The following is a 23,744-nucleotide window of genomic DNA, read 5'->3' as shown; positions in this document are numbered from 1 at the left end:
TTGATTTTCTCAACATTTCAAGACTGGCACACATGAAGATGAACACAGATCAGTTTTTGAGAGATTTGGGAGTAAAAATGGGGATGGTATGCAACTGGTGGGAGGGAGGAGAATCAAGAGTTTTAAAATGCTTCCTACTATTTGTTAAAAGAAACCATTTTAGACCAGAGCTAAGACAAATTACAAGATAAATGTTAATAAATACAACTGGTGAAAGTTAAGAGCACTAATGGAAAACTCTGAATTGAAAGAATTACTTGATTAATATTTGGAATAATACTTTTGGTATTCCACAAACAGAAATTTGTAGAAACAGAAGAAACTGAATGATAGTATTTGTGACACCAAATATTTTCTTAAATGTGGTTAAATATATAAACTTGAATAGTAATAATGAGATGTTTAAAATGTTTATATGTTTAAAATCAGCTGCCCTCATTAGAGTGACAAGGTCTTATTGGTGTTGAATTGGAATTGAAAGTTTTCTATCTCTGCTTAAACTCTTAAGAAACAGGTATTTTATTAAGTCTTAAATTTATAAAGTTTTAAATTACAAGTCCTGTTTGGATTTTAAAGTCTAATGCTGTCTAAAGTCTTTATTTTTATAATGGTGGGATTTTAGGGCCAAATTAAATATGACATTAAATGTCATATCCAAAAATATAACAAAGTTTTTCATTTTAACAACAACTATTAAGGTGCTTTTTACTGGACTGCAACATGAAATAAATTGTAACAATATAAATCCAACAATAAGTGCAATTGTACATTGTTGTTATTACAATAGATTAGTTTTATTTTTTATTCTGCTACATTCCAATTTCAATGTTCCCCATCAAATCTGTAATTACCAAATGAAGCAATTTTAGCGTCTCCCTTAATATAAGATTTTTGTGGGATGTATTTAGAGTCATGTTTGGATGCCTATATTAACTACCTTTTAAACAATTTTTACACTTTATATTATTCCTTGCGTCTCTGCATCAAAGCATTAAGCCAATGACATAGTTGACAAAACCCCAAAATATAGTCAGTTATGTTCAACAGCATAAAGTAAAAGTATAGCAAGTTTTCTGCAGGAATATAGGTAAAATAAGAGCACCTAGGCCTAGCCAACTGCAAATCAATGTCACATTGTGTTCAATTGGCTTTCATCTTAAATACAGTATATACTCATACCTTGATACAGGAATCATTCCACATTATCCAAGAAATTCATTTTTACCTGCAAATTTTGGGGTTCTGCCAAACATATTTGAAAGTCACCAGATTTTGCAGAGCTGAAATGTATCAACCAAGAGGTGAATCATAAATGATCCTTACAATCAGAATGTGTTTGTAGTGGCCAGTGAATTTTAGAGAGATATGTCAAACAAAGAGGGCTTGGAGGTGGCAAATAAGATGGAAAAACAGAAACTTTTCCCTTTGGAAAAGCAATGGCATAGCAATGGCAATCCAATTACAATCTAAACAACCTAGGAGGCTACCGAGCTTTAATGAAAAAAGTGAGGTTTTTGCTCAGTTTCCAGCTGATGGTCCAAAAAGGTAAAGTCCGTTTGTTTTTCCTCTCTTGCTCCTCCTCACCCCACCCAAAACAACTACCTCTACAGCCACAAGAGGGTGAAAGCAAAGAATGAAGGAGGGGCCAGAGTCCCACTTGACGTTAATGGATTGTAGCGGCTGTTGGTGCCTTATCTCTCTCTCCTTCTCTGCTGGGTAGCGTGTGTCCACCAGAGTCCGCAGGGTCGGTGATTAATAGGGCCCATCACTCACTGTCCAGAATGGTTGAAAGGCTGCGTGGGGGGGAGGGGGTAGCCCTCCCCCCACTGCTGAGATAACAAGCAGCAGGAATAATGAACGCTGTCATTCCACTTTTCATTTTGATGGGAAGTCATTACGAGAGTCAACACCACCGACAAAGAGCAATGAATCAACTGCTCTCCTATGAAATTAAAATCGAATCACCTCCCCCCATACCCCAAAACAATCTCTCTCTCTTCATCCCCACCCCCAACAAATAAGAGAGAAAAAGGGGTGGTACTGGTACTCTTATCATCTGCCAGGGGAAAGGACAATGGGCACAGACTTGAGGCCACTCACACAGTGACTTGCTGGCTTCGCTGTCTATCCACAGCTTAGGGATGACTTGATTTAGCCTCTTCCAGGGTGCCAACTTTGAACGGAAAGAAGGAAAGGGCTGATTCACTATGTGAATGGCTACTGTACCATTTAGTTATCATTCAAAGCTGAATCACAGATGGACAACATGGAAATGGGAGACTTGACAGAAAAACATCTGTTGATCACACCTGATGCAAATATTTCAACAGGAATAGAAGGTATATAGCTAGGGCTTTGTCTCAGTTTGGGGCACACCCTGTATTCCAGATGCATTGTATGTATGAACAGATGCTATTTGGAGTTAGGTGCGTACCTGGAATCATGAAATATAAAGGTAGCAACCCAAAATGCATTTGCTTCCTGTGCAGAAATGGAAGTCTCTTGAAAAGTGGAAGCAACTTGCATAACAACCGGACTCTTTTCTACAGTCAAAATTGGAACCATAAAAATTAGAATGTATAGCTGAAAGTAGATTGAATGCAAATTCCTTCATAGTCTTAAGGGTGCTTTTTCTAAAATACAACTGAACCTTCCTGGGTTTGTTTTTTTGATAATGTTTCGCTTCTCATCCAAGAAGCTTCCTGAGTTAACGGAAGAAGCTTCTTAGATAAGAAGTGAAATGTGTTTTTGTTTTTTTTAAACCAAGAAGGTCCAGTTGCCTTTTGGAAAAAGCACTTTGGGGAGAATCATGATCTGGATGATTGGGAATTTCTATAGATATAAGCTCCTTCATACTTTGTGTGAAGCCACTGAAATAAGTGGCAGTATAAAAGTGTAGAGGACAATGGCAATGATATTATTCACAGACGTTTCTTCCTTAGGATAACTGAAAGTTGAATAAATATCACACAAATAGAGACAAGGAAACTTATTTGTTAAAGATATTAAACAAGAGAAATAGCAGATGGCTTTATAACAATGGGTACAGTATTTCCCTCAGTTCTTTGATCAAGCAAAAAACTAATCATTTACTGGCATTCACAGAATATTCCTGCTACCAAGTAGTGAGTGCAGAAAATTTCCCCAGAAAGCAAGGAAAAATTAAAAATGCAATTAGGACTCCAGAGAAACAATAACAGGGAGATAGTTTTTATCTTCCTCAACCAGAGAATACATAAACAAGAAATTTGGTATTAAAACATCAGCTTTATTGACTCATTAGAAATTATTAAGAAGTGTTTAAAGCTGATACAAAATGGAATCAGAGCATCTTTTCCATTACAGGTCCCAAACTCCTGGAACTTGGTCAGTGGTAGTCCTTGTCCTTAATTCTTACGCTTTTTGATACTTGTCCTTTTCCCCAATTTTCTTCTTCTATTTGAGGTGATGCTTGACACTTTGCTGCTTGGAAGGCTGTCTCTGGCATGTTTGAGGAGGAATAATCAAAGAGAGGAACCCATCAAGTTCACAGGTCGACCGTTATACCGCTTAGAGATGTCAGCTTTTATCTGAAACAAGGCTTCTATCAGTTATAAAATATCCTGGATTTTAAACATACAAATTATATACCTATTGCTACTGAATTAAAGAGGCACAATCTTTCATAAAATTATGGCTGCCATAGCTAACCAATTACCATCTCTCAGTCTCTAATTTATATGTCCTACCCCTCCTTTCAACCTTGCAACACTGTTCTAAATCAGAGTTCTCAAACTCAAATAATCATGAGGGACATATGAGGTTAGATTTGGCAAGCAGACTTATGCAGTAGTCTGGATTCAATCTAGAACAGGGCTGTCAAACTCACGGCCCACGGGCCGGATGCGTCACATGCTGGCCATGCCCACATGCGGTTTAGCAATATACGTCATGCGATGCCACCATGACGACATGAGTTTGACACCCTTGTTCTAGAAAATTGGAACAAAGATTCCTGCAGTGGCACAATCCTGGAAAATGATATGGTTGTTTTTAATGGGTCTCAAAGTGGAACTGCCTTAACACTCCCACATATTCTGATTTACCTCTTATAAGACAAATTCAGACACTCTCAGCGTGTTCAATAACTCTCAGACATGCTACTAATATAAACTTTTATCAGGTTTCTATATTTAACAGGCCCAGAAGAAACTGGTCTAAATGTTAATGGTCTAAATTGTTCACTGCAGTACAAGCATTCAATTGTAGTTTCCAAAAAAAAAAAAAAAAAAAGGAAAACTGAATTCAGTCTAAGGATTTTCACATCTCCCCCAAAAAAAAAAAAAATTTGTCCTTAGAAGCAAGGGTCATGAAAATATCTGGCAGAACTTGTGTGCGAAAGGGCAGATCAAAGAAGTAAAGGAACATGTGGCCTTGCAGCCTGCCATCAATTCGTTAATCATGATTAAATATATTTTCTCCAGAGGCACCAGCAGTTGCTCAGAGAGGGCCAGTTTTCAGTCATAAATAAGTACATAAATAAACAAGTAAATGATGAGGCAGGGTTAATTCAAATTTTAATTCAAACAAACCCAATAATTTCTCCAGAAAGCATAAAATATTTTTTTAAATGTCATTTCAACCCGTTTCATCTTTCATATTGAAGGCAAAACTGCTCTGACTGGTATTTCACTTCCCAGATTCTCAGCTTCACTTTTATACATACACATTTAGTCACATACTAGCTTAATGCATTTCTGTTCTTTGTGGCCTAACAGAATACCTTCTGTTTGCAAAGCTTTCCTAAAAATATCAGGTAATGTTGGTTTACATTTTCTTTTCATTTTTCAGGGATATTATGACCCAGGAGGAAGATGCAGTTTATGGTAGAAATGTAAGATATAGTAAATAAAGAAATAAACTGTATGCTGAACTACACAAAAACACAAATGATCTAAAGATCTTATCACATGACTTCCTGGGTACTCACCAGTTTCTGCAAATCTCTGGTTTTTTCTAGAAGTAAGTCAACTTTTGGCTCCAGGTTAGCTTGCTCTTCTAGTGCCTCCTTCTGCTTCTGCATCATTACCTCCTTCTTCAGGAGCAATAGATTTGCTTGCTTCAATTTTTGGTGCAGGAGCTCAGTCACTCGGTCCACATACCTGAATCATAATGACATCCATATAATACCTACAAACCAATTCTTACCCGCTATATGTCTAACTACTTTTAGAATGAAATTTCAATTTAACAGACCTCCATTTACCAGACTTTGGATTCAATGGGCCACGTGTTTGTTTTAATGTCGTCAAAATTACAGACCATTTTTACTTGAAATGGTCTGAAGAAAGCGGCTATATTTGCATTGTTTTTATTTTAACACAATATACATATAACAACATCACATACATAACATAAAATAATGCATTGACCCAGTGTATAACTAATAGACAGCCTCTGCTGTACCACTGGCCTTCCGGAACATTCACTCCCAAAGTTCCATCCCCTTTAATGTTTAGAAAGTCCCTAAAAATCTGATTATGTCATCAGGCTTGGGAGTCCCAGGGAACCAGCAACATTTTGGAAGTTACTCTCCTATTGAGGATGGTGTGGTTAATATAATTACTCTCTCCATTAATGATTTATATACTTTATTTTTAAATAATATTTTAATGTTTAATAACAAATGTTCATATTTTTATATTGATTGTTTTTATATATCATTATTTTATTGCAATGTTGTATGTTGCCCAGAGTCATGTCTGCTGATGTGGGTGGCTATATACCTTTGATAAATAAATATATTCAGTAGTAACAGAAACCCCTACCCAACAAATCAAAGTTCCATTGTATCATTGTGATATCTCAGAATCAGAATATTTGACAAGTCTGGCTGATCAGTCAAACCATAAAACTATCAGTAGACATCAGAGCATTCAATTTAAGTGTGGGAACCACGTCATATTTTTGTTTTGTTTCATAGAAGTGATAAAATAAATAACCTGACAACTGAAAATAGGCAGGGGATGGTCTTAGTTTAGTTTAGTTTACTTTATTGTCATTGCACCTGTACAACAAAATCCAACACCATCTTCAGTGCACATCATGACCATGAGCATAAAAATAAACACAAACACATAATCCTTCACACACTGAACCCTCGACACCACACCAACACTGCACTATACAGCAGAATTCAAAAGAGCTACTACCCTGGGATAGAAGCTGTTTTTCAGCCTATTTGTCCTTGTTTTTATTATTCTGTACCATCTGCCAGATGGTAATAGTTCAAAAAAAGGGTTCCCAGGATGACATGGATCTTTGAGAATGTTTTGAACTTTCTTAAGGCAGTGGGAGTTATAAAGCTCTTCCAAAGAGGAGAGAGGACAACCAATGATCTTCTGGGCAATGACATTAACCCTCTGGAGTGCTTTCCTATCTGCCACTGTGCAATTGGCAAACCATACAGAGGTGCAGTATGTTAAAATGCTCTCTAGGGTGCAGCACTAGAAGATCACCAGCAGTTTTTCATTCAGTTGTTGTTTTCTGAGAAGTCTCAGGTAGTATAATCTCTGCTGGGCCCTTTTGACCAGGGCTGCAATGTGGGCACCCCAAGTCAGGTCCTCTTTTAAGGTAACGCCCAGAAACTTAAAACTGGCCACTTGCTGCACTCGGTCTCCATTGATAAGCAAGGGCTGGATGTCTGATCAGTTCCTTCTATAATCCACTATAAGCTCCTTGGTCTTATTGGTGTTGAGGACCAAGTTGTTGTCTCCACACCACGAAAGCAACCGGTCCACCTCATCTCGGCAGGCCGACTCATCCCTCCCCCGGAGATAAGTCCCTTAGAAGTAACCTATGCCAGAATAATTTCTTTGAAGTAGCTATAAGAACAAAGGAAAAGGAGAGGAAATGCAAAAAATGTTGGTTTAATATTTGGAATGGAGAAACACATTTTAATCTATTGACTGAGATAATCCAATGAACTAATAACTTGACCATAAAGATATTTACATGAATATAAGATCTACTTGGTTCACCAGAATGAATTTCTAGCCAAGTATATGTTAATGCTGAATAACTGGCAACACAGGTTGTTTCCAGTTCGTGACTTGGCAGAAACTCAAGATTCCAGCCACTCTTCCAAGAAAACAGAGTATATATGATTAACTGATTATATATGCACTGTGGTTGTTATCCCCCCAAAAATACACAGCAATGCACACGTAGGAGATTGTGGCACAGTTTACCAATGTTTTATTTGTCTGAGAAGCACTTTGGTGTGCAGATAGTTTTCAATTTACAACTATTTGTTTACCTATTTTCAATGTTGCAACAGCACTGAAAAAATGAACTTACTTATGATGATCTTAGCATCCCCATGGTCACATGATCAAAATCCAGGTACTTGAAACTTGGATGTATTTATGGGTGTGGCAGCATCCTGGGTCACATGATCTCCATATGTAACTTTCCCAGTGGGCTTCTGACAAGCAAAGTCAACGGGAAAGCCAGATTTGCTTAATGACCATGTGGTTCAATTAACAACCGGGGTGCTTAACTTAATAATCATGGCAAAAAATGTCATTAAAATGGGCATAATTCACTTAACAACCACCTCATTTAGAAATTCTAGTCCCAACTGTAGTCTTTAGATGAGGACTCCCGTACCACTTGTATAAGAAAAAAAAATCCCCTTGCCATAAAGAAGACTTAAAAAAAAATGAGTCTGAAGCACAAAGCCATATAAATCACAATTCAGTCCATAACACACAGGACTCTCCTAAGTAACACTGTATTTTTTCCCAACAATATAAATGAATACTAGAAAATTGTTTTTCTCCCCATGACACCAGAACTTCTACATAAGTTTAAATTCCAGATTATAGAAATATTTGATCTGCATTTAGCTATTATCCCAACCAAAGTTCAATTGTGAGAACATTGGGTAAAGGTAAAGGTTCCCTCGCACATATGTGCTAGTCATTCCCGACTCTAATGGGTGGTACTCATCTCCGTTTCAAAGCCAAAGAGCCAGTGCTGCCCGAAGACATCTCCGTGGTCATGTGGCTGGCATGACTAAACACCAAAAGCGCTTGGAACACTGTTACCTTCCCACCAAACACTGTTACCTTCCCACCATTTTTCTACTTGCATTTTTCATGTGCTTTCAAACTGCTAGGTTGGCAGAAGTAATGGAAGCTCACCCCGTTACCCAGCACTAGGGATTCAAATCGCTGAACTGCTGACCTTTCTGATCGACAAGCTCAGCGTCTTAGCCACTGAGCCACGATTAAGCACAATTAATTTGACCAACCATTATTATCAGGATTGGAATAAAAATATTAGTTTACCTACCTTGGAGAAGCAAGGATCATAAAAAGATGTTGCATTCTCAGGTTTGTTAACTGTCCTATTAGATTCTGGATGACTGCCATCATGGCTTCTAACCTCTCTTTGGTCTGGTCTTGCAAGATAGGTGGCGCTTGCTGGAACTGACTCACAGATAGAATATCTGCCTCTTCACTCATCTCAATAATGCGCTGGGAAAGGAAGATCTCCAGCTGGGAAAGCAAAAGAAAAGTAAGAAATTAAAAAAAAGTCACTGCCATTATAAGAAGCTTTTCACACTTGGTTCAATTCTTAGAAATAAGGTATATGGTGTGACTGCGGTGGAAGATGGCATTCTCTTTCTCTACTGTATGCATTTTTTTCTCTATGGTAGAGGGGAAAAGCTCTTGCCAGACATTTGAACAATGTCTGCATCTGATATTAAGGAAGCACACTGATTGCCTTAAGTTGCCATTCTCAAATTCTATTCTATGATCTTAAGGATGGGCACTACTTTGTTCAAAATTGAACCAGCACATACAACCTCAGGAACACTGACAGAAAAGGGAAAAGGTAACCTTTTATTAACCTATTAACCTTTAATTTTGTCAGTCCGCCTACCACCGCAAACTGGAAATTCAACTAGAGATGTCAAGTACCTGACTGCATGTTCAAATCATTTTGACTTTAAAGTCAGGATGCACCGCTTCCCAAGTCCTCATTCACATGACTGGCAAGTAAAAACATATCTTAGCTGTTTTTGCATAAATCACTGTTGATCCAAAAACAAATGTTCATCTGCATTAGATGAAATACAGGTTTTCATTTCAGTGAGAACTATTCTATGAGAGCATTAAAATAAGAAAAAACAAAAGGGTTTTTCAGAGGCTGACACAGAAGGAATTAGGAAGCAAGGTTCCTGAATTTCCTTCAGAATAATTAACAAAAAGAGACATTTATGCTCCTTGCTTTACCCAAAGATTAACATTTTCAGATATCCTCATGCAACATTACACAGTCTATCAAAATATTCCAATAGGTGAAATCCTGCAAGAAACCAATCATCTGACATTCTAATTTTTCATAACCTATATTATTTCTTTTTTAAAAAATCTAGTGAGATTTGTATGAATTCCATAGATTTTACAGGATTTAGCAATACTACAAGATTGCAGCTGTTTTAAAAAACAAAAATTGAATTATAATTATATATAGATATTTATTTTAGGGCATCTTGGGTGTCACTTATCTTGAAAGGCAAGGAAACCGAAGAAACTAGGAAAGTAAGACACAGATGGCAAAGATAGTTCCAGGATGGCTTTACAACATTAAAGAATGGAGGCAAAAGGAATAAATTAAAAATATCAACCATTACCTCCATGAGTTCGTCAATGAACTGATTACGAGTCTCTGGCATTTCCAGAAGTGTGAAAGCATCAGGACCTCGTGCAACTCCTTCAAGGTCTAGATAAAAATAATACGGGACATAGGTAAAAGAGAAAAATACCATTTGTTGCTTTTTATATATAAAATTCCAAAACCTATGACACCAAAGCTTAGTTTCCTTCTGTGTCCATTTCCCACAATCAAATTCAGAATTCATTCATTCTAAAAGGTCCCAAGCAATTTCAGTATTCTACCTAGCTCCATGCCCCCTCTAAATCGCCAATGGAAGTTGCAGACAGCAAGTGCTGTACAAAGAGGGGAACTAATATGAGTGAATTATTCTGTCTGAGCTTACTGCCTAATGTCTAATTCTCGTGAGAATCATATACATCTGTTTAAAGCCTCTAGTGAATATTAGAAACCAAATGAAGTGGGTTATGATGCTTTATCCATTCATATGAGCAAAAACAAATGCAAAATTCTGTATGCTTAATTCTGTATCATAAGGATTGTGGATTCCAGCTTTCTTGGTGTGGAATCTGAATTAACAATTCCCAAATTTAAATATTATGTACCATATAAGAACATAATTTCTGATTATCATAAAAAGAATGCACAAGGAAATCCTATTTCTACTTAGTAACTGGGAAGGATTTTGTACATATTTTAGATTTTCTTTGCAAACATCGCTTGAAAGCTGGCTGGGTGACTTTGGGCCAACCACTCCCTCTAAATCCAATCTATTTTATAGGGCTATTATAAGAAAGAAATATTATGCATGTTTTTTACCTTGAGTTACTTATAAAGTAATAAAAGTGAGATAAAAATCTAATAAAATAAATAAAACCTGCTATTAATTCAGATAGAAACTTGTATTAATGGATATCAGAGGTGAATAACAGAATGACAGAGTTGATAAGGACCTTGAAGGTCTTCTAGTCCAACCCCAGTGCTCAAATAGCAAACCCTATACCATTTCAGAGAAGTCACTGTCTAGTTTCTTTTTAAAAGCTTCCAGTTTTGAACATTCATAACTTCTGGAGGCATGTCATTCCAGTGATTAATTGTTGTAAATGTCAGGATTTTTTTCTTTAGTTCTTGGTTGCTTCTCTCCTTGGTTAGTTTCCATCTATTGCTTCTTGTCCTGGCCTCAGGTGCTTTGGAGAATAGACTGACTTCCCTCGTCTTTGTAATAGGCCCTGAGATATTGGAACACTGCTATCATGTCACTCCTAGTCCTTATTTACATTAAACTAGACTTAGTCAATTCTTGCAACTGTTCTTTTTATGTTTTAGCCTCCAGTCCCCTAAGTCAGTGATCCCCAACCTTTTTTACGCCGTGGCCTGGTATCCCCAACCTTTTTTATGGCGCGGCCCGGTACCGACATCAGCTGGGCGCTGCCATCTTGTTTTGATGAAAAAGTGCTTCCGGTGAGCTCACCGGAAGCACTTTTTCATCAAAACAAGATGGCGGCGCCCAGCAAGCCAGCGGCCCGGTAGGACTTGTTCCACGGACCGGTACCGGTCCACGGACCAGTGGTTGGGGACCTCTGCCCTAAGTGATACCAATAAATTGTCTGTGGTCATTTCCAACCTGCTTAGCTTTTATCCCTCCTTCTAACATTGCGTAGATCGATAGTCCATCGGCAAAATTCTGACCTAGAAAAAGTGTTCCATTCTCAGATTGTGAGAAAACATCAATGCCAAATCAACTCCACTTCAAGTAGTACACTTCCACTTTTTTTTTTTTTTTTTGAGAAAACCAATGTCAATATAAAAGCTTGCATTTTTGGCAAGTCTTTTGTGATTGCAAATTAGCTAGTATAAGGAATTTTGACCCCTATTTGATATTGGTTTCAAATGACATTTTGAATTCATTTGAATTCAGATTTCTCAGGCTGCTGTTTTAAGAGGCAAATTAGCAGATTAACAGCAAATTAGCAGATTAATCGGTCTACGTATGACTGGAAACCTACCCTGTTCTTAACCAATCAGCCATCTCTACCTGGTGACCTTCAGATGTGTTTGAATCTATCATCCCCAATCATCATAACCAAAGACAAGTGGAACTATATCATAACCTCATATATTATGAATGATGACTTCATGTAATAAATCCAGCATTGAAAGAAGCAGCCCCCAAACAACTCAATTAGATGTTTCTAGTTCATAAACTGGCAAGAGAAAATCCACTTTTGATGAGTCAAGGTGTTATCACCTGCAATTTCAAAACTACCAGCAAAAATCCTAGCATTGATAGTTATATCTCTGTATCACCAATGGATAAAGCAAGGAACAACCAGCACAACATGAGAATAAATAGAAGAAATACAAAAAGGATCTTTAGATAAGGATCCCACAACAGGAACAAGAATCGCATATCCAATACCGCCCTCTTGTGTCTAACTTCTTCACTTCTCTTTCACATCAGGCCCTCTTAAATAAAATTTCACAGATCTTTTTTCAGGAAGAAAGCTAGAAGTGCCTCACGAAAGGATGAATTGTTCAAGGAAATGGTTCATAATGCTTCCATGTCTGTCAATTCTTACCTTCAAATGGCCCTGGGGTTGAGAAGTTTCCTCATTGAGGCCAGTTTTGGAGGGGGAAGACTTTTTCAGTTTGTTCCCCAATGAGTTTCATTCTAGCTCATATGAACATATATTGCTCTCCTCTTAGCAAAACAGACACTTACCCTCACTTAAAACTTGAGCCATATCATCCTTCATATCTCCCCAGTCAATACCTGAAGAGCTGCTCTCCTATGGGAAGGAAGGTATAGGCTATTTCAGTGGACCTGGTTCTGCAAAGATGCCACAAGCAGGTGATGTTGATGTGTGGCAACAATATACAAGGCTAACAGATTCACAATCAAAAGTGTTAGTTTGCATTCCTGGCCGATTGCTATACGGATGCACATAATGTCTGCAGGGAATATGGGCCAGTTCATATGTAGAAACAAGGTCTCCGTCATTCGGTTCAACAAAAAAGATTTAAGTCTTCCATTTAAATTTAAACCTATCATCCTTTACAATTGTTGATCCAATTTTAAGTATGGCTTAGGTATATTACAATCTAGTATAATTCTGGCTTGTTTATGTATTTCACCCATGAATAAATTGGCAATCACAATCCCCTGGCTGTCTCAAAGGATATTTGCAGCTTGTTTAATAAACATGGTTAAAATAAACCCCAGCCTTGTGCTGTATTGCAGGGGTGTCATACATGCGCCATCATGTGACGTATCGTGACTTTTTTCTCCTTCGCTAAACTGGGTATAGGCGTGGCCACTTCATGACACATCTGGCCCATGGGCTGCAAGTTTGACAGCTTTGCTGTATTGGAATACATTCCTTCTTAAAATTGTGTGGCTACGCACCAATAGCATCCACATAAAATGCACAGTCAACATGTTTTGACACAGTGAAACTTGCACGAATACAAACTTAATATACAAACTGGCAAATATGGGAGACACCCACTTGAGCCTCTGGTTCCAAAGAAATTCCCCAATCTATCTCTTCACTTCCTCCTTCAACTGAGATACCATAATCTGTTGCCTCAGAGACAGATACTGTTTCTTCTGTTCCAAAGTCACCCCAGTCAATCTGCAACAGGAAAACAAAGCACAGGATCTGTCACTAAATAATTTTGAAGATATCTTATGATTTTAAGATGTTTTTCCCCTTTCAAATCAACTCCTATGCTTTAAACTCTTATGTGTCTTCTTTTTGAACTCCTATACACAGTTACATGGCCATGAATTTCATGCTTCTTACTCTTGTTTACAGAACATGAAAATACAAAATACATCCCTTAACAATTGAAAGCTTGGGACTTTCTGCGCTGGCCACTTAGAATGTTGATTATCTGGGCACCCATCTGGCCAATAAAATTAGACAAATTTCAGATATATGAGGACAACGTGGGACTATTGTAGGATAATTATTTCTACAGATGCTGCATTTCTGTTACAGTAAGGATTCTTCTTTGTGAAATACCGTTTCCTTAGAGATTAAACCCTCTACCATTTTTATTACAATTCTGGCACATATTTTTATTCATTTCTGCATCTGATACCTCATGATGGTAATCCTCTGTTAGTCATAACTACTGATTTATATTGTTTGCATATTTTAATATATTTTAATCTCTTTAATGTTACATCAGTTTTATGACATTTTAAATTATGTAACAGTTAGTATAAATACCTTTTTTTGTGCAAAACATATTTTAATATTTAATAGTGCCTGGAATTGTATGGGTGGCCTGTAAGCATGGCTGAGCTGAAGTCCTGCATTCTTCTTCTTTTTCCCATTAGCAGATGTATATAAATCAATAAAAGCATTCAAAGGTTTCCATTCACATTTCGTCTAAACACAGAACTGAAACATGTAGGCATTGAAGGAGAGGAAGACCAGGTAAAAGGACAGGTCAATAGAAATGGCAACTAAAGAGACAGAGGAAGAATTGAATGGCCAATGGCACATTCAACATCTAAAAGCAGCATAGTGAGTGCAGAGATGGGGGTCATGTGAAGGAGGGGAAAGAGGGCCGAGGGCCGAGATGTTCAAGCCTTCTTCTACTCACCTCTGGATTTATTATCACCAATGCCCAGTAAAACAAAGTTGGTTTGGGTTTAAGTTTGGCCAGACTGAAATCCCCTCTCAGAATGCTCTGGCCAAACTTCTGAGTCCTAATACCGTGTTTCTCATATAATAAGGCCGGGTCTTATTTTTTTTTTGAGCCCCGAAAAAATGGCTAGGCCGTCTTTTGGGGGGTGACTTAATTCCCCCTCCTTGCATCTTCGGGCGGGCGGGCAGCGATGGCTTGAATGTTGACCTCGGCGTTGGTGGGGCACTTCATATTGGGGGTCAATGCAGGCAGCACCATATCCGGGTGTGCAACAAAAGTACTTCCTAACGGCAAGCCCCCCCACCATTCCCTCCATTTCGCATGTTTTAATATAGGCCTTAATTTGGGGGGAGGGGCTTAATTTCATTTCATGCCTATAAAACATGCTGGGACTTCCTATTGGGGGAGGCCGTATTGTTGGAGAAACAGGGTAGATTCATTTTGTCAATGGAACAAAACACATTTTTGTATTTATAGGCACACCCCTACAAATCATACATTGTATTTTGCGAAAAAGAAGAAAATTCTGAATTTAAAGCAGACCTTCAAAATGGACAGAAAAGAATTTATATCAAAAACATAATATTTTAAAGATTAATTTGATTAACTTAGGGGGGAGATAGAAAGGCATCATACTCTGATTAATGATTTCAGGAGAAACTGATTTTCTTTTTTTTTTATAAGGGATGAGACAAAGGGATGATAAAAAATGGACAAAAGATACAAATATAATGATTCAAACTAAGATGATTAATTAAGGTAGAATTAAGAAGTGTGAAATATGTGGAGAAGTTAATATAGAAGGCTTAGAATGGTAAATAAAATAAGTAATGATATGTAAGATGAGCATGAATATAATTGAAGTCCATGAAGAGAGAGACACCTGGGTCCAAGTTACTTTCCAAAAAGATATTTTTTATGTTTTGTGTGTTGTGTGTATATGTCTTTTTTGGGGGGAGAATTGGTAAAAACTTGTAGAAATATAGAATGAGAATAATGGTAACTAAGTCAGAAAGAAACAGATGAAATAATAATAATGATATTGAATAAGAGTAAAGAGAAGTAAAGAGAAATTGAATAAGAGGTTTTGGTATATTATATGGAAATGGTTTAAAACAGAATCATAATTTATCTGACTTGTTAAATTTATAAGGGAAAAAGGTTTAAACATGTAATGAATAATGATAATTTGTGTGTTTTAAAAATTAATAAAACTTGTTTAAAAAAAAAAAAAAAACATAATATTTGGTGGAGAGAGAAAGAGGTGTTTTTCAGATAGTTTCAGTATATGTTATCATGTCCCTTCAGACAGTATATGTTATCTTGTCCTTTCAGACATACCGCTTCCTGTGATGGTAAATGGAGATATGACTGAAAAGGTTAATATTAAGAAGGGTACAAGACAAGGATGTCCTATGTTGCCATTATTATTGGTATTGACTTTGGAAGTATTGAATAGAAATATTAGACAAGATAGGAAGATAAAAGGCATGGAAATAAAACAGGAAGAGTGTAAGTTACAGGCATTTGCAGATTGCAGTTTTTATTGTAGACGATCCACAAAAAACATGGTTGAAACTAATGGAAAAAATAGAAGAATATGGGGATGTGGCAGGACTGAAAATAAACAGAGAAAAAACTTTTAGTGAAGAATATCACAGATAAGCAAAAAAAAAGAGTTAATGAAGAGATTAGATATTCAGATTACCAAGAAAGTTGAATATTTAGGCATCCAATTAACAGCAAGATGTGTAACGATTAAAGAAGATAATTATTATAAATTGTTACAACAAATTAAGATAGACTTGGAAAAATGGAACCGTTTGCAACAATCGTTAACAGGAAGAATAGCTACAATTAAAATAAATATACTACTGAGATTATTGTATCTGTTTCAAACAGTCCCGATAAAGGTGGAAAAAAATATTTTGAGGATCTAAATAAAATAATATTAAAATTTATATGGCAAAGGAAAACAGCAAGAATTAACTTAAAAATGCTACAGGATAAAAGAACAAGGGGAGGTTTGGACTGCCAAATTGGGAACTATACTATCAGGCAGCGGTGCTAACATGGATGAAAGAATGTGTTGTACTGAGGAACACAAGACCTTGGAGGGACATGATTTGCAACTGGGCTGGCATGCCTTTTTATGATATGGGAAAAATAAGGTACATGGTTACTTTTAAAGACACTATATAAGAAATGCTTTATTGCTTTTGAATTGGACTATGCTAATATATTTATAATGGGAGATTTTAATGGAATTGTAGACAATGAATTGGACTATACAGCAAAAATAACACGACAAAATAGGAAGACCCTCCCTAAATCCTTTTTTGAAATGATAGAGGAACTAAATTTAAAAGATATATGGAGGGAAAGAAATACTAAAACTCAACAATATACTTTCTATTCGAATAGACATTCATCATGGTCCAGAATAGATATGATTTGGACGTCAACAGAATTATTATCTAATATTCAAGAAATAAATATTGAAACAAGTACATGGGCAGACCATAACCCAATGACAATTAAATGGAAAGGACAAAAAAGAAGATCTAGATGGACATTAAATAATACTATTTTAAAGGAAAAAGATTTTACACAATGGATGGAAAAAGAACTGGCCTTCTTCTTTAATGAAAACAGAAAAGAAGATACTTCAATACAGAATGTTTGGGACACAATGAAGGCATATGCAAGAGGATTGATAATGGATTATACAAAGAAAAAGAATATTAGGAAGAGGCAAATGATTAAAACTTTAGAAGATGATTATAAAAAATTGGAAAAAGAATTACAGAGAACGCCACAGAAAAAAGATATTAAATTTAAAATGGACATAATCAAACATAAAATGGATCAAACAGAGAAAGAAGAATTGGCGCAAAAAATCAGAAGCGTTAAACAGAACTACTTTGAGGATGCAAACAGGCCAGGTAGATGGTTAGCATACAAACTGAGAAAAGAGAAAGAATCAAGGAGAATAATACAGTTAATGGACGAACAAGGTCAAGTTTGTCATGGTAATAAGGAGAAAAAGAGAATTATTCGAGACTTTTATGCACAATTATATAAGCAGGAGGATTTTGATGAGGGGAAAATCAAACAGTATTTACAAAATGCCAACCTACCTAAGATACCTGATGAAACTGGGAAAATGTTAGAAAATCCTATAACAATGATGGAATTAACTGAAGCACTCAATAGGCAGAATAACGGGAAAGCACCAGGACCAGATGGTTTCCGGCAGAATTTTATAAAACATTACAAGAATCGTTGAGTATTTCATTGTTAGAAATTATGAATGAAGCTATGATAAATAAGAAAATATCTAAAACATGGTCAGAAGCTTATATTACGCTTATTCCAAAAGAAGGGGCTGACCCATCACAAATTAAGAACTATAGACCTATTTCTTTACTGAATGCAGATTATAAAATATTTGCTTCAATTTTGGCAGAAAGGCTTAAAAATACCTAAATAATTTTATCCATCCTGATCAGAATGGATTTCTACCAAAGAGACAAATTAAAGACAACATGAGAGTAATTTTGGACACTTTGGAATACTATGAGGCACACCCTGAAAAAACAAATGGCTTTGATATTCTTAGATGCCCAAAAGGCATTTGATAACGTGAATTGGAAATTTATGTTATTATTATTGGAACAGATGGGCTTTGCTAGAAAATTTATTCAAGCAATAGAAGCCATATATTACAAGCAAACAGCAAAAGTGATGATAGACGGAGAATTTACAGACCCTATCAATATTAAAAAAGGCACAAGACAAGGATGTCCATTATCCCCTTTGTTATTTGTATTGACTTTGGAAGTGTTAAATAGAAATATTAGAGAGGATACAAATATAAAAAGGAATGAAAGTTAAAAAGGAGGAATTTAAATTGCAAGCCTTTGCGGACGACTTGGTCTTTATTCTGGAAGACCCTCTAGAGACAGCTTTAAAATTACTGGAAAAGATAGAGACGTATGGTGAGATGGCTGGCTTGAAAATAAATAAAAACAAAACAAAGATTCTGACAAAAAATATGTTATTAAGGCAAAGAGAAGAGTTGGCAGACCTATTGAAAATTCAAGTTACGAATAAAGTTAAATACTTGGGGATATTTTTGACGTCAAGATGTACTACACTGAAAGAGAATAACTATATTAAACTTAAACAGCAGATAGTATCTGACTTGAAAAAATGGGAAAACCTACAATTATCTTTGATAGGTAGAATTTCAACAATTAAAATGAATATTTTACCCAGAATTTTATATTTGTTTCAAACAATACCAATTAGGCTTGGCAAAGACTACTTTGATGAATTAAATAAAATTGTGTTGAAGTATATATGGCAAGAAAGAAAGCGAGAATAAAAATAAAACTTTTACAGGATGCTAGAACTAGAGGAGGATTTGGCCTTCCTAATTGGGAGTTGTATTATCAAGCTGCAAACTTAATGTGGGCTAAAGAATGGATAACGTTAAGAAAGTCTAGATTACTGGCATTGGAAGGACATGACTTATTATTGGGTTGGCATGCTTTTTATGGTATAAGGGAACTAAATCGCAGGGTTATTTCAGAAGGCACTATATCACGGGAATCGTTATGGTTGAATTGGGAGAAAATTAAGAAACAATGTTATTTGAAAATACCAGTTTGGTTATCAACTATCGAAGCTTTTTCCTATCCCATAATTTATAAGAAGGAACAAACAGTTAGATATGGGGAAATACTGGATGAAAAGGGTGAACTTAAAACGATGCAAAAGTTAGAAGAACAAGATATAAAGATGAATTGGTTTTCATATGCGCAAATACACTCAAGGTATCTTAAAGATTCTAAAACAGAAGGATTTTATGATAAATTGACTGATTTAGATAGGATTTTGACAGGTTCTGATGAAAAAGTGATTTAAAAACTATATAGTTATTTGTTGGAAATTAAATTAGAGGAAGAACAAGTCAAAGAAACAATTATTGTTTGGGGGAAGAACTTTGGATATGGGATTGATTTAGAGAAATGGCAAAAATTGTGGTCTCAAAATTATAAAATGACAATGTCAGTAGCATATAAAGAAAATTTGTATAAAATGTTTTACAGGTGGCATTTTCCCCTGACAAGAATAGCAAGAATGTTCAAGAACAAATCTGAAAAGTGCTGGAAATGTCATCAGATCCCTGGCTCATATTACCATATGTGGTGGACTTGTGAGGAGGCCAGGAAATACTGGACTAGAATTCGCATATGGTTGGAAGAAATGACAAAAGATTTGAAACCAGAGATTTTTCTATTGGGAATCTTACCTGATACATTTAATAAAAACTTAAAGTATTTGATTGTAAATGTGTTAACAGCGGCTAGGATTGTATTTGCTAAAAATTGGAAGAGTGAGAAAATACCATTAGAGGAAGAAATTATTAAGAAAATACTGGAGTGTGCTGAAATGAGTAGATTGACATTTGAAATTAGAGAACAAGAAGATAAACAATTTTATGAAGTTTGGGATCTTTTTTATCAATGGTTAGATAATACAATATAATAATAGAATATTTAGAAATCTGGGAAATAATGAATATACATTTTTTTTGGTTTTGATAACATTTTTAGAATATTTTATTAAGATAGATTTGGTATGATTTTACGATCTGTTATAAAATAAATTAACTAAATTATAGTTATCTCACTTAAGTATGAATTAGTAAAATTATAGTCAAATGATTGTTTAATAATGATATTAGGATATATAATTGTTGATTGATAATATGAGTTATTATGTAACATAATTATTATGATGACTATGAAATGGATGCACAAAAAGGAGTGGTAAACCAACCGATACACTGTCTGTAAATTTATGAAGAATGATGATGTTCTTATGTTATGTTTTATGTTTTATGTGTTTTTATTTGTTGTTAAAATCAATAAAACTTTTACCAAAAAAAAAAAAAAATGCTTTATTGCTAGGGTGGGAGAAAATTAGAGAACAGCACTATTTGAAAATACCAGTTTGGCTTTTAACAATGGAAGCACTTATTCATTCAAATGTTTTTAATATTGGAAATTTGTTAGATATAAAGATATTTTGAATGAAAAGAGTGAGCTCAAAACTAAACAAGAATTGGAGGAGCAAGGGATTGAAGTGGCTTGGTATTCACACATGCAAATACAATCTAGATATAAAGAAGATACAGAACTATATGGTTTCTACAGAGAATTGGCAGAATTGGACAAGATACTAACAGGAACAGAAGAAAGATTGATTAAAAAATTGTATAGTTATTTGTTGGGCATTAAATTAGAAGAGGAACAAGTGAAGGAGACAATGATAGCATGGGAAAAAAAATTGGTTATACAATTGAAATAGATAAATGGCAGAAATTGTGGGATAGAAATTATAAGTTAACAATGTCAATTGCATATAAAGAAAACTTGAATAAGATGTTTTATAGATGGCACTTAGCACCAACAAGGTTGGCAAGGATGTTTAAAGACAAATCAGCTAAATGTTGGAAATGTCACCAAATACCTGGGTAATATTCTCACATGTGGTGGACATGTGTAGAAGCCAAAAAATACTGGACAAAAATACACATGTGGTTGGAAAAGATGATACAACAGCATATTTATTTAAAGCCTAAAAATTCCTGTTGGGGATCTTACGTGAAATTTATAGTAAGGAGAATATATACTTGATTATTCATGTACTAACTGCAGCTAGAATTGTATTTGCTCAAAATTGGAAAAGTGAAGATTCCTACTGAAGAAAATGTGATCAGAAAATAATATTAGAATGTGTAGAAATGAATAGATTAATACTTGCAATTAAAGAGAAGGAGCAAATATTACCAGATATGGGAACTATTTTATCGATGGGTAGAGAAAAAATATAAAAGCTAGAAATAGCTAACAGACTAGTGAAATACAGAAAATATGTTAATAGAATTAAACATGTTAAGAAGAGGAGTGTTATAGTAATAGAAATATTACATATATCAATAAGAATAAAGTAAGAATAGAGAATTGATATCAAAGCAATAAATATGGTTGTAAAAATTAACTGTTATTGCACAAGGTATTTGTACCCAGATGACACACCATTAAATGAAAGATGAATTGTATGTATTTTAAATAAAATACTTAAAAATATTATTATTAAAAAACAGACATACTGCTTCCTCCTCGACCATTTCTTTCACTTCCTCTGTCTTTGGCCGTTCCACCGATATTGGTTTGACTCCTCGCCTCCACTCATATACGGTGGTGTTGCCTTGAGCCTGCACATGTCTCAGTAATGGGACTACTTGTTCTGTAGAACTAGAATGCACAAAAGAAGCCTCAGTTTGCCCTTTGCTAGAGTTTGTAGAAGCAAAGATGATTGTCACCCTCCTGGAAATACATCTAACTTTACAAATGGAAGTAGCTGTAAAAATAACTCTACATGTAGGTTGTGGGGTGCTTGCAAACTTCATCCCAGGATCACAGGGATTCGTTACACGGCTCAAATAAATGGATCAGCTCAAATACTTTTTAAGGGGGGGACGGGACTCTAACTAATACATGTTTATCTAATTAGCAAATCATTGACCAGGTCAACATTTCCCAGGGTTTCTGACAACAGCCTTTCTAACTTAGCTTGAATATGCCTATATTTTTCTTCTGAAGTACAGCCTCTCTTTTCAACCACATACATTACATCATACAACCTGATCTATCTGAATTGGACCACTGGGTTACCTAAATCTATGCAGTCTTTTCTAGCCAGCCTCTTCAAGCTGGACATTTTTGCAGTCCTCTTAATTCAGATTTTTTTTTTTACATGGAGACCCTAAAAGCAGTGCTTCACATTTTTGGCACCTCGTGTTTTGGCATAGAGTTACTGTCCCTTTCCAGTTGCATCAGCAGATTTTAAGTAGTGAGGAAGACTGTGTAACTCTCCCAAAGTTATTCCAGACCATTTTCAGCTTAGAAGCACCTACCCCTCACAAACAAATTGTACACAGGCCTGGTATAGGTTGATGGCTTCCAAAAGTCCCTTGGCACCACCTCCAATCTCTTCCAGTTGTGATGGCAAGTCTTTCACTAAAGCCAGGAGCTCTTGGTGTATATCATCCCCCTGATAAAAATGGGACATATAAGAACAAATGGATAATATTCAAAAGAAGGTTTGCCAAGGCCTCGTGCGTTTAATTTTGAAGCTGCAATAATTTAGCCTCTGAGCATTATTCATTCATGAGAAATAAACTTGATCCCTGAACTTTCTGCCTTATCTCCCAATTCTTTAGTGGGAAGGGATCCTGAGGTAAGGTGACTGTGGGATCATAGCACATGTCTGCAGGGAGTCCAGAGTTTCCAATCAGCCCTATATTCTAAATGTAATTTACTTATTTTTTTAAAATATATATATAATCTGTCCCACCTTCAATACACCCAGATACATCACAAGAAGAGGATGCAATCAAATTTAAAAAATACATCAAGAGCCATTTTTCTCTACTGCAGAAAAACAACCATAACAACTCAATACATTAGTTGAACTGGGGGGAAACTTTCAAGGTTTTAAGCAGTCTCCATCTCGTGCCAAAATGTTCAAGGTAGACTAAAAGTCTGGGCTTGGGGGAGGGCATCCCCCTTTATACCGAAATTCCATACTGCTTGCAGGAGCTGCAGAAACGTTCCCGCATCTCAGCAGCCGCCAGCTGACACTCTTCCTCCTTCCGGATGTATTCTTGTTGCAGTTGCTGACATTTGCTGATCTGTTTCTTGAGGGAAGGGATCTCGTAGTTGACATTTCGCACCAGAAGGCTGGACAGTTCCACTGCAGGAGAAAATAAAAAAAGACGCGGTGTGTTTCACCCTGCTTCTGAGCAGAATGATGTTATAGTACACAAACTGTACACACTCAAAGCAATACAGAACAGGAACAGGCAATTTTTCATTGGCCAGGAAATATACCTATGAAAAGCACCATGTTTTTCAGCTGAAGGCTACAGCAGGTGGAGTGCAAAGATTTACAAGAAAGGAAGACCACTCTGATTTTAAGTCCACCACTACAAGAAATGAAGAGTGTAGTGAAAAAAAAAATGATTAAACAGAAAAAAGCACAGGACAACACCCAGCTTCCTTAACTTGTCAAAACTCAATTGCCAAGGCTAAATGCAACTAATATTAGAGATACCTAATCAAGGGGAAAGTGTGCATTTGTATATATTTATAAATGCATGATGAACATTCCAGAAGCCATGCCCCCCCCACCCAAAAAATGGCAAAGCTGGACCAACATACACATACCTCCCACACACATGAATTAATAACTACCAATTAAAATTAATTGCCTATAAATAATACACTCCCTTTATAGAATTAATTGATCTCCATCTGTATATACCAACCTACTCCCGT

General features: G+C 35.9%; 1 protein-coding gene across 2 annotated transcripts in view; it reads right to left on the bottom strand.

The window, feature by feature from the left end:
• Positions 1-3,247: 3,247 nt before the first annotated feature.
• Positions 3,248-23,744, bottom strand: part of CDK5RAP3 (CDK5 regulatory subunit associated protein 3) — a 30,785-nt gene continuing 10,288 nt past the window's right edge. For both annotated transcript variants that reach the window (XM_026669764.2, XM_087945152.1), the window contains 9 exons: positions 22,982-23,160; positions 22,322-22,458; positions 21,515-21,659; positions 13,176-13,301; positions 12,389-12,455; positions 9,686-9,774; positions 8,338-8,543; positions 4,970-5,141; positions 3,248-3,569 (listed from right to left, as the gene is read on the bottom strand). In XM_026669764.2, the coding sequence (XP_026525549.1) occupies positions 3,504-3,569; positions 4,970-5,141; positions 8,338-8,543; positions 9,686-9,774; positions 12,389-12,455; positions 13,176-13,301; positions 21,515-21,659; positions 22,322-22,458; positions 22,982-23,160 (1,187 nt within the window). In that variant the 3' untranslated portion in view covers positions 3,248-3,503. The remainder of the gene's footprint in view (positions 3,570-4,969; positions 5,142-8,337; positions 8,544-9,685; positions 9,775-12,388; positions 12,456-13,175; positions 13,302-21,514; positions 21,660-22,321; positions 22,459-22,981; positions 23,161-23,744) is intronic.

The sequence above is a fragment of the Notechis scutatus genome, chromosome Z (assembly GCF_049901735.1).
Source record: "Notechis scutatus isolate UNSWTSFEM ecotype Mainland chromosome Z, rNotScu1.2, whole genome shotgun sequence".
Lineage (NCBI taxonomy): Eukaryota > Metazoa > Chordata > Lepidosauria > Squamata > Elapidae > Notechis > Notechis scutatus.
Note: the sequence above shows the minus strand (reverse complement) of the source record. Positions and strands in the feature narration are given on the sequence as shown.